The sequence below is a fragment of the Palaemon carinicauda genome, chromosome 37, assembly GCF_036898095.1.
Source record: "Palaemon carinicauda isolate YSFRI2023 chromosome 37, ASM3689809v2, whole genome shotgun sequence".
Taxonomy (NCBI): domain Eukaryota; kingdom Metazoa; phylum Arthropoda; class Malacostraca; order Decapoda; family Palaemonidae; genus Palaemon; species Palaemon carinicauda.
Window position 1 is genome coordinate 19208560 of NC_090761.1, and position 12500 is coordinate 19221059.

The 12500-nt window shown below is 40.4% G+C and overlaps 2 protein-coding genes across 2 annotated transcripts in view; both read right to left on the reverse strand.

Moving 5' to 3' along the window:
• Cog8 (conserved oligomeric Golgi complex subunit 8) overlaps positions 1–12500 on the reverse strand; it is a 393508-nt gene that overhangs the window by 366757 nt on the left and 14251 nt on the right. The gene's annotated exons all lie outside the window — the stretch shown is intronic.
• Positions 8129–12500, reverse strand: part of LOC137629209 (uncharacterized) — a 35260-nt gene continuing 30888 nt past the window's right edge. Inside the window, exons 3-6 of the mRNA XM_068360471.1 lie at positions 10357–12090; positions 9512–9951; positions 9071–9397; positions 8129–8842 (exon numbers count right to left, since the gene is read on the reverse strand). Coding sequence (XP_068216572.1) covers positions 8129–8842; positions 9071–9397; positions 9512–9951; positions 10357–12090 — 3215 coding nt within the window. The remainder of the gene's footprint in view (positions 8843–9070; positions 9398–9511; positions 9952–10356; positions 12091–12500) is intronic.

A 12500-nucleotide genomic window follows, 5' to 3' on the forward strand; every position in this document is an offset into this window, starting at 1 on the left:
TCTCCCTCCCTCTCATACACATTCACTCTTTTTTAACTGTCATCCTCATTTTATCAGGTCACTCTTCACTTTAAAACTTCTTCTTTGTTGCCTTTCTTCTTCTCTCATAAATAGATACGGTCTCTCTCTCTCTCTCTCTCTCTCTCTCTCTCTGACGCGTATTTTTCCCTCCCTCTTTCGTTTACCCTTAAACACCATTATAATTCTGTAACTTTCTCAATCCCCCCCCCCCCCCATTGCCCACAAACTCCTACAGCTCTGCCCCCAAAAAATCCCTGCTCCCAGCGAACCTGAACTTCATTATTATTATTATTATTATTATTATTATTATTATTATTATTATTATTACTTGCTAAGCTAAAACCCTAGTTGGAGAAGCAGGATGCTATAAGCCCAAGGTCTCCAACAGGGAAAATAGCCAAGTGAGGAAAGGAAATAAGGAAAAACTACAAGAGAAGTTTAAGAACAATGATAAAACAAATCTTTTATATATACTATAAAAACTTGAAAATAACAAGAGAATAAAAACTTGAAAATAACAATGAAAAGAGAATAAAAACTTGAAAATAACAATGAGAAGAGAAACAAGATAGAATAGTGTGCTTGAGTGTACCCTCAAGCAAGAGAACTCTACCCCAAGACAGTGGAAGACCACGGTATAGAGGCTATGGCACTACCCAAGACTAGAGAACAATGGTTTGATTTTGAAGTGTCCTTCTCCTAGAGGAGCTGCTTACCATAGCTAAAGAGTCTCTTCTACCCTTGACAAGTGGAAAGTAACCTCTAGACTCTAGAGAGACGAATTGTTTGGTAATTTCAGTGTTGTCAAGTGAATGAGAGAGGTGAATGTGTAAAGAATAGGCCAGACTATTCAGTGTATATGTCGGCAAAGATGAAATGAGCCGTAACTAGAGAGAGTGATCCAACGTAGTGCTGTCTGGCCAGCCAAAGGACCCAATAACTCTCTAGCGGTAGTTTCTCATCTGACGTCATCCTTGGAGCCACGAAGCCCCTATAGGTTTTACTAACCTTTTTTGCTTTAGCGTCGAAAAAGCCATTTCCTTCATCATTAGTATCATTCTCAATAAGCATACATTCCTATGGAAAAAGCCATGGGTCATGACCTCGCATAGAAACATTTCCCAAAATTCGGAAAAAAATTATAGAAAATATTTTTTCTTTTTTTATTTGCAGTGAAAAGATTTGATTATTATTATTATTATTATTATTATTATTATTTGTTAAGCTACAACCCTAGTTAGAAAAGCAGGATGCTATCAGTCCAAGAGCTCCAACAGGGAAAAATAGCTCAGTGAGGAAAGGAAACGAGGAAATAAACTATATGAAAAGTAATGAACAATTAAAATAAAACATTTTAAGAACAGTAACAACATTAAAATAGATCATTTATATGTAAACTATGAAAAGAGACTTATGTCAGTCTATTCAACATAAAAAACTTGCTGTAAGTCTAAAATTTGTTAATAACAAAGTAAATGAACAACATGAAATCTACATAAAACAAAATAATCAAAATGGAATTCTGTTAGAAATTCCAAAGCGCTTTCAAGGTACATGTTCCATTGAAACATTTGCTACAATTTTGAACTTTGTTAATAACAAATTAAAGTAGAGGAGCACTTCGTGGAGCGCAGACCTCCGCTGCGGCACCTTATTTCTCGACCTTTTGCTCGACCTTGACCTTAACCAAAGCTTTTGACCTTTTTATGTATTAATTGGCGTGGATTTTCTTACACTCAAATATTAACCAAGTTTGAAGTCTCTGTGACAACAATGTTCAAATTTATGCCTCATTACGAGAATTGGACATTTTGCTTGACTGTGACCTTGACCTTCCAAATTTTAATAATTTCTAGATTTTTACATAACAGGTAATCCCTTCAAATTTCATTACTCTACGGTTAAAATTGTTGCTAGGAAGCTGTTCACAAACACAAACACGGGCGAAAACTTAACCTCCTTCCAACTTCGTTGTCGGAGGTAATGAACAACATGAAATCTACTTAATACAAAATAACCAAAATGAAATTCTGTAAGAGATTTCAATCCTTGAAAAGGATTCCAAAGCGTTTTCAAGATACAAGTCCCATTCGGTTGGTCGCCCCAATCAATATGTTACAAAGCTAAACCTGACCCAGCCGGAACTTGGATAAAAATATAAAAGTTCCCATTGGTTTTGTCGATTCATAAGTGGTTAGCTTATATTTCCAATCCTTGCTGCAGGCGAACCTTTTTTTTTTCCATTTCTTTTTAGTGTGATTATTTTGCTGTGATGAATTGCGGGTATTCTAAGCGCTTGGATTAAAATTCCAGTACCGTCTGCTTAGAGTGCCGATCAGGGCGATCAGCCGATTGTTTTACTGTTTAACTTTGTTTCAGTTTGTCTTCTATTGAATTCCTCATTACTTCCGGTAACGAAGTTGGGAGGAGGTTAGGAGGTTATGTTTTCGCCCCGTTTGCCCGTTTGTGAACAACTTCCTGGCCACAATTTTTCTCATAGAGTAGTGAAACTTAGGGATTAATTGTCATGTTGAGACATGGAAGGGATTTAATTTTGATAGCCCTAAGGTCAACGGTCAAGGTCAAGAAATAAGTTGCTGTGGCGGAAGTCATAATTTTGCTCACAGAGTAGCAAAACTTTCGGGGATTAATTGTCATGTTGAGACGCGGAAGTGATTCAATTTCGAAAATCCTAGGGTCAAAGGTCAAGGTCGAGAAATAAGCTACCGTGGCGTGTGTCACAATTTTACTCTTAAGAGTTATGAAAATTTTAGGGATTTACTGTTATGTTGAGACGTGGAAGTGATTTAATTTTGAAAGTCCTAGGACCAAAGGTCAAGGTCGAGAAATAAGCTACCGTGGCGTGTGTCACAATTTTACTCTTAAGAGTTATGAAAATTTTAGGGATTTACTGTTATGTTGAGACGTGGAAGTGATTTAATTTTGAAAGTCCTAGGACCAAAGGTCAAGGTCGAGAAATAAGCTACCGTGGCGTGTGTCACAATTTTACTCTTAAGAGTTATGAAAATTTTAGGGATTTACTGTTATGTTGAGACGTGGAAGTGATTTAATTTTGAAAGTCCTAGGACCAAAGGTCAAGGTCGAGAAATAAGCTACCGTGGCGTGTGTCACAATTTTACTCTTAAGAGTTATGAAAATTTTAGGGATTTACTGTTATGTTGAGACGTGGAAGTGATTTAATTTTGAAAGTCCTAGGACCAAAGGTCAAGGTCGAGAAATAAGCTACCGTGGCGTGTGTCACAATTTTACTCTTAAGAGTTATGAAAATTTTAGGGATTTACTGTTATGTTGAGACGTGGAAGTGATTTAATTTTGAAAGTCCTAGGACCAAAGGTCAAGGTCGAGAAATAAGCTACCGTGGCGTGTGTCACAATTTTACTCTTAAGAGTTATGAAAATTTTAGGGATTTACTGTTATGTTGAGACGTGGAAGTGATTTAATTTTGAAAGTCCTAGGACCAAAGGTCAAGGTCGAGAAATAAGCTACCGTGGCGTGTGTCACAATTTTACTCTTAAGAGTTATGAAAATTTTAGGGATTTACTGTTATGTTGAGACGTGGAAGTGATTTAATTTTGAAAGTCCTAGGACCAAAGGTCAAGGTCGAGAAATAAGCTACCGTGGCGTGTGTCACAATTTTACTCTTAAGAGTTATGAAAATTTTAGGGATTTACTGTTATGTTGAGACGTGGAAGTGATTTAATTTTGAAAGTCCTAGGACCAAAGGTCAAGGTCGAGAAATAAGCTACCGTGGCGTGTGTCACAATTTTACTCTTAAGAGTTATGAAAATTTTAGGGATTTACTGTTATGTTGAGACGTGGAAGTGATTTAATTTTGAAAGTCCTAGGACCAAAGGTCAAGGTCGAGAAATAAGCGGCCATGGCAGATATCACAATTCTACTATTGAGACGTAGAAGCGATTCAATTTTGAAAGTCGTAGGTCAAAATAATGTCAAGGATAAGGTAGAGAAAATGGTCGAGAAATAGAGAAATAAGCTGAGGTCACAATTTTACTCAGAGTAGTGAAACTTTCAGGTATGAATTATGTTGAGACGTGGAAGTGATTCCTTTTTCAAAGTCCTAGGTCAAAGGTCAAGGTAGAAGTCATGCAAAAGGTCGAGAAATAAGCTGCTGTGGCTGAGGTCTGCACTCTAAGAGTGCTTTTCTAGTTACATTTTTGTTTTCATCGTTCGCAAACGCCAATACGGACTGAAAATTAGGTGAATGACCTCAACTAACATAATTATCCTAAATGGAATATTAATAATCAAATCTAGCAGAGGTAGACGGTTGGTGTGAGTAGACTATTTAAACCATGGACTGTTGTCATTAACCTGTGTTAACATACGGCACATAATCGTTAAAATTTGTAATAAGTGATAAAAAAAATATTCTATTTGTTTACAACAACGTCAATAACTTGAATGATTTAAAGAAAAAAAAAATTCTTGGTATAAATATATCATATTATCTTTCCACCCACATAGGACCAGGAAGGGCCAGGAAATGCTACTGGTGACCCAAGACAGACCTATAGGATCCCCTGAAATCCCCCATCCTTAGCTCACAAGGATGATGAGGTTGCAGCGACCAAAGGAACTAACGACTTAGAGTGGGACTCCAAACTTGGTCTGGCGAACACCAGTGAGGAATGTTACCACATAGGCCACCGCAACCTTAACTATTTGAAAGTTCGAATGTCTTGATTTATGTTTATGTCATTCTGGTTTGCCTACAAGGACACTGACAGTAATACCTAGCCAAAGCACATATGCTAATTGCGTTCTCGACAGGAAGCTATTGCTTCTAATTAATTTTTTTCTTGTTCTTATAAGAAGGGGTTAAGAGGAGTCGCTCGCATAATGTACATGGGATGTCTATCTCTAATAATATCTGATCCAAAATTTTATTTCTTACTTTTTCATATTATGGACATATTGAACTTGAAAAGGTTATTAAGGTTTTCTGTAGACTCTTCGAAAAATTCTGCTTTTCCAACAAGACTCTCAGATAAACTTCTAATAATAATAATAATAATGATAATGATAATAATAATAATGATAATAATAATAATAATAATAATAATAATAACACCGCCAAGAGCCAAAGGCTAATGGGGTCGTCCATGACCTAAGATATATCTGTGGTAGAAATTTCGTCAAAATCCGTTAATTTGTTTTGACATTGTCTTTAAAATGGCGAAAAATTCAAATCCGGATCTAGAATCCGGATTCGGATCATCTCCAAACTTTAATTTGGTCGTCCATGAATTAAGATCTATCTGAGGTGTAAATTTCGTCAAAATCCGTAGAATAGTTTTGCCGTAATATTGTCACCAGAATACAGACAAATAAATAAAGAAAAAATGAATAAATTGACTATTTTATAACGTTGGTGGAGGTAATAATAATAATAATAATAATGATAATAATAATATACACAAGTAGCACTACGGTGACGTAACATTGATACAACGTAGACACAATTCTTGTGTTTATAATATCTGTTGCCAGGAATCCGGAAAAATGTTTCGCTTGCCATCTAAAGAGGATCTTGGAACCGATTCTGGTCTCTTGACATTTATACGAAACACTACTTAAAGCTACCTGCTGAGGTTGAACGCATCTGCTCATTCGTGTTCAGAAGGAGGACGTGCATTATTATCATTATTATAAGAGAAACCCCCATACGGAAATTCAATAATCAGGAACGCGTGAATGCAGTGGGCCACACTAGGCTCTATAAATTCTCAACACAGGAAATAATAACCCCAAACAGGTAAATGGCTGTAGTAAGAGGAAGAACATTTCCTGCTTTCAATTAAGATGCAAAATTCAAACTCGAATCCTTCAACCCGGCTTCAGTGGATCTGAATCTATTAATATAAGTCCAGACTTATCTTCAAACTGGCTGTTAGAGATCCCAATGTTGTGGAGAGATATTGACCTAAAGAAATACCAATGAAGAACTTCTCTTGTTCATACTCTCTCTCTCTCTCTCTCTCATATATATATATATACACACACACACACACACATATATATATATATATATATATATATACACACACACACATATATATATATATATATATATATCCCTCTCATATCTATCTATATATAGTTATATACAATATATACATATATATATATATATATATATATATATATATATATATATATACATATATACATCAATGCATACATACATATATATATATATATATATATATATATATATATATACATGTATATATACATATAAATACACACACACACACATATATATATATATATACATATTTATGATATATATTTACGCATGCGAATTTGATTAATTCTGTTCATGAGTATAGCAAGTGCAAAGTTAATGCTAATGGAGAACTATCAAACGAATTTCCAGCGAACAGCGGAGTACTCTGAGGGAATGTGTTGTTTATCCTCTTCATGGAATTTGTAATACGTAAAACAGCCGGAGACGGTGGAGAAGGATTGGACTGGATTAGTAATAGGAAATTGGCAAGGCTAGAGCATGCTGATAATGCTTTTGTGACGGGCCGAGAGAGGAGTTGTGAAATCAAAGGCAGATTGGAAACGACTGAGCTATATTGTTATAGAACACTCTCCTTTATATACAAAACGGCAAGGCAACAGGACATGGCATGTTTGAGAGACAGACAAAGTTCAGAGGAAAACCGGAGACATGATCATTCAGGTTCTTTTTAGTGCGAGGGAAGAGCGCAGATACAAGCATAATATATACAATAGGAATTATGTACAATTGTGTGACACACGGTTGGTACACTTTCCTTATTAGAAGAACACAGGATATGCAATGCTTGCTTACCAGAATGCAAGAAATATCACACAAGGTTGGGATGAAGATGAATAGAAAAAAGACAGATCATACGAACGGAGTATGCAATGGAAGATGATATATCATTAGAAGGAAAAAGGATTAATGAGGTAGAATCATTCAAGTATTTAGGAACTATGATCGTACAGGGTCTGTAGAATCAGAGTTTAGTGAAATATTGAAAAAAGCAAATCAGACAATGGGTAGGTTAAGTAAAATTTGGAAATCAAATCGCCTGAAATTACATATAAAAAATCAGACTATATATCAGTTCAGTGAGATCGGTGTTACTATATAGACATGAGTCATGGTGTGAAAATTAAATAATCTCCAATAGATATAGTAGATTTTGTTGGGGGTGTTCCTGGGAGGTTGGGAAGGAAACACAATCTTGAAATTAATGTAAGTTCTATTGAGAAGGTGCAATATACGAATCGAATGCAACAGGCAGGAAATACGTCTGCCTTGGGTGACGAACGACAATACAAGCACATTGTGTGATGCCCCAAGGCTGGGAGGTACATTGTTGCCATGTCTTCGGGGCGTTGCCACACTTAATAATGAAATAGACATCTATGCATAATAACATTATAATATGATGCATATACACATATGAGTACATAGGGGGTGTATTTATTTACAAGAGACATATAATAAATGAGACATAATAAATGAGAAACATCATACATTGCTTTAGGTATGATAATATGTTAACGTCAGTTAATGTAACGGTCTCACATTTTATATATCGACACCTCCCTCCCCCCTCGCGCTCGTAGTTCCATTCTCGAGCGAACTCTTTCTAATGAGCCTTTGAGATCTGCGTGGGAACACTTGGGGGTTAGAGACTAAGGACCTTTCTATGTCCGTGCAAGGGGCCACAGGTAAATGGTGGAGGGGGTCAACACCAGGCGTTGGCACTGGACGTAGAAAGCGGCGGTTACGCCACCAAACTCGGCCACTGGGAAGACGCACCTCATAGTCCCGTGATTTGCCAAAACCCATGATAACGCCAACCTTTTCCCATCGATGTGATGTCGGGTCTTGGATCCTTACTGTCTGACCTATTTCCAACTTGGGAAGTGGGCGGGCGTGTTGATCGTATTGTAGTTTTACTTGTTCAGCACGGGCAGCTGCACGGCGGTCACAGTCCTCAGACTTGGCCTGCCATTCCTCTGAAAAAGACTGTGGATGAGCAGGTACACAGGTACGGAGTGGGCGGCCATACAAAATCTATGCTGGAGAGCGGCCTGTGAAGTTTGGAGTATTACGCAGTTCCAAGAGGCCTCGATCAAATTCTTCGCAGTCAATATTGCCAGATGGTGCTGTCTTGAGGATTAAGTGCTTAATGGCTTTTACAGAAGCTTCTGCATGGCCATTGGACTGTGGGTAATGTGGTGACGACATGATATGGTGGACACCCCATCTCATCATGAAATCTTGAAAGTCTTTGCTGGCGAATTGAGGGCCACCATCAGTCCTGAGACGAAGGGGAACACCGACTTCCCTGAAGTAACGACAGAAGATACGTATGGTGTTGGAAGCAGTAGTGTCTCCTTTACATGGTACCACAACAGGCCACCCAGAGAGTCGGTCGGTTACAACTAGGAATGATTTCCCGGCGACACTGAAAAAGTCAGCCGAGACAGACTCAAAAGGCCTCGTAGGGTGGTCATCATTCAATAAGGGTTCCTGCTGAAGGCTAGGCTGCAACATTTGGCATGATTCACAAGCTCTGACAGTACTGGTGATGTCTGAATCAATTCCCGGCCAAAAAACAGTCTGTCTTGCACGTCGCTTTGTGGCTTCAACTCCTCGATGGCTATCATGAAGACGAGCGAGAGTACGACGGCGGAGGGCAGCAGGGACGACAATTCTTGCTCCGTAGAGAACCAGATCACCATCAGTTGAGAGGTTTTCCCTTAATTTCCAGAAAGGGAGTAACGACTGGTGTTGGTTATAACGGCTTGATGGAAATCCGGAAGTCACACAATTCACAAGACGGGTATACGATGGATCAGCTCTTGCTGCAGCTCGGAGTTCCTGAAGTGTCCTATCTGCATCTTGGGGCGTAGAATCTTCTTCGGCGATGACAGCATTGACATTGACGATATACCTGACGTGTGTTGCGACATCAGCACAAGTGATATCATCTTCTGGAGTAGGCTGACTGACTGGAGCTCGAGATAAGGCATCTGGAATGCTGAGCTGCTTTCCAGCTTGCCACACTGCTGTGAATAAGTACGGTGAAATCTTTTCCTTGAGACGCTGAAGGCGAGGATGCTCCACTGCATCGAGTGTATAATGATTGAGAATTGGGATGAGTGGCCGGTGATCAGTCATCAGGGTAAAATGCTGAAGACCAGCTAGATACAATCTACACTTAGACATAGCCCACACCACAGCTAACAATTCTAGCTCTATAGTAGCATAGCGGGACTCGGCATCTGTGAGGAAGCGGGAGCCACATTGAACTAGGCGAAATCTGCCATTACTATGGTCCTGTAGAAGGGCGTATCCAATTCCATATAGGCGAGAGGCATCAGTCTGGAGAATTACCGGCAATGCAGGATCAAAGGAGGCAAGGACTGGGGGGCTTACCAAGGCAGCCTTGACTCGACGAAATGCATCGTCATGATCAGGAGTCCAAAAGAATGCTCTCTTGGGGCTCATCAGAGGTCGTAGGGGCTGAGCTGTAGCAGCAATCTCAGGGGTAAATTCGGCCAACTGGTTCACTAAACCCATGAATGATCGAAGGTCAGTCAAATTGGTCGGAGTTGGAAAATCCCGGATTGCACTAACTTTGCCAGGATCAGCTGCTATACCCTCTTCTGAGAGCTGATATCCACAAAAGGACACTTGAGATGCAGCAACCACAAACTTGTCTCTGTTGAGAGTAATCCTGAATTTACGGCATCGAAGAAGCATCTCGTAGATTTGTTGAAGATGAGTGAAGTAATCTTCATCCGAAAGGAGTATGTCATCCACGACCTTTACACAGTTCTGCATTCCTTGAAGAGCCATATCACCGCGGAGACAGAAGGCGTCCCCTGTAGCTGCAAAACCCATTGGGCCTCTGCAATGCTTGAAACGGCCGTACGGTGTAATGAAGGTTGTCAAGTGTTGGTCCTCTTCAGCAAGTGCCATCTGCCAATATCCACATAAGGCATCTGCTGTAGTGAAATACCTTGCCTTCGAATTAACACTACGGATGGCAGCAAACGGAGTTGGAGAAGGGTGGGTTGGTCGGGACACTTGGCTGTTGAGCTTAGTGAGGTCCACAGTGATACGGACACCTGAGTCCTTAGCTACTACGACGAGTGGATGGCACCATTCTGAAGGTTCATCACCGGCAGGCTTGATAATTCCTTGGGTTACCATGGAGGCGAGTTCTTCCTTAACTTGATCGCGGAAAGCAAAGGGTATCTGGCGTGGAGTGTGGACAGCAAAGGGTACTGCACCATCCTTGAGGTGGATCCTCATTGGAGGACCAGTCATCGGCTGGAGTGGTGTTGTCTTGAGGTCTCCTTTGGTGACGAGAACATCCTTGAACTCCCGTAGAAAAAATTCTCTTGCCTCAGTAGGGGATGTGGTAGCAGAAAGGGGCAATTCCTTGCATCTTTTGATGTGCTTAACTTCCAATATTGGCTTGGGAAAGTCAGGAGAAATAATTGCTAATTCCTTACAGTGGCTGTAAGACAACAATGGAGTTTGGACACCGTCATGGACCTGTATAACAGCAGAACAGGACTGCTTACCCAGCATAAGAGTGGCTTGGAAGGTACCCAAAGCAGGTGTCATGGCTGAACCGTCGGCAGTTGGAGTTACAGTTGTAAGAAACGGCTTCAAACTACTTCTAGGTATCTTCAGTAGGTCAAGATGCTGGGGTCCTACCACGGAGACTTCGGCGCCTGTGTCGGGTAACATCTGAATTCGGGATGTAACATCTCCATATGTTAGAAGAACACTGACAGGCTTAGGCGACTTGCCGAAAGTTTCGACTCGACGACAGCTGGACTTCTTTACGACCTTTGATTTACCTGATGATGGGGTAGCTTTGTCACTTGAAGAGCCACCCTGTGTACTGTCATTTCTCTTTGTCTTACAGTATTTATCGTAATGTCCCACACGGTTACAAACTCGGCACTGTGCTGCGTTGGCTGGGCATTTTGGAGTCCTGTCCCAATGACCTCGTCGACCGCAGTTCTTGCAGCTGCTTTCTAGGGCTGGGCAAACTTCGGAAGAATGGTGGATACGTGCACAACACTGGCATGGAGTGGCTGGTTTGGGTGGTGGGGTTGAAGAATGATTTTTACCACCTCCCTTCTGTTTCTTGTGCGTTGAAACAACACGTAGCTGGGAGGTTGGTGCTCGAATGGCAGAAGTAGCCTTCCTGGCCGCCTCATATGAGCGACAAGTATTGACCACCTCCTGTAGTGAAGCTGTTGCATCAAGAGAGATGAGTTTCTGGACGAGTTCTCCATCCCTGATACCCATGAGAATTATCATCTTCATTTGAGTTTCTTCACATACTGATGAATTCCCCGGACATACGTCCACCTCTTCAGCTATATGCTTAAGTCGCACGTAAAAATCTGAAAAAGATTCTCCCTCAATCTGTTTGCAACTTAAGAGTTCTCTTCGGCGAAGGGCTTCGTTGCGTAGACTTTTCACGTGATCCTGCAGTTCATCTAAGACCTCTTCTACGGTCTTGTCTGAGTTGGGTGGAATATCCAGGGTGTGCTCCAAGATCCTCTGCGTCTCAAGAGTGAGGCACATTCTAAGCTGAATGAGTTGCTTCTCTCTAGGTAACTTGGATAAATCCACCATGATCGAATAATCTTCCCATCGACGTCTCCATTCTCGAAAAACTTGAAAACTGGCATCTGCTTGAAGGGGAGGCGGGTTCTGGGTGATAGCTTTTTGAGGTGCAGGTATTACTGATGAACTTGAAGATGAAACAGTAGGTACTGACGATGTAGACGATGTATTGGTTGAAAGGCTATGTGTGCTGTCAGGTTGGGAGGTAACAGGAAGCAACCTCTGCAACAATGCTGTAAAGCGAGCACTTTCTTCCTGTCGACGTTGTTCGTCTTCTCTGCGTCGAAAATCCTCTTCTTGGCGCCTTCTTGCATCCTCTTGTATACGACATTGTTCAAGATACTTGATGAAATGAAGAAAATCGGCTCCAGAAGCTGATGGAGGAGTTGTATAATGTGGGGTGAGTGGCGGTGGCAACTGGTATACTTCCTCCCCAATTAATCCACCGAGAGCTCCAACATTAGGATTAAATCCTTCCTCTACCTCTGCTTCTCGTATATCAGAAGATTCCTCGTGAAATTCCGATTCCGACATGGTTTATTGTAAAAACATTAACATTAACATATCAAGAAGAAATATGTAAGAAATAAAAGCTAAATTTTCCAAAAGATTCAGAAATAATATAATTCTTACGAATATGTGCACATTATACTAAGTGTAGCGGTATGGTTCAGGTAGGGAGGGGGAGGAGTCTGTTCGACGAGCAGTAGTCACTCCCAAAGACTATATACTGAAGGAAGATAGGTAGGCTCAGGCTTCTAACACACAAATGAGTGTGCTATGA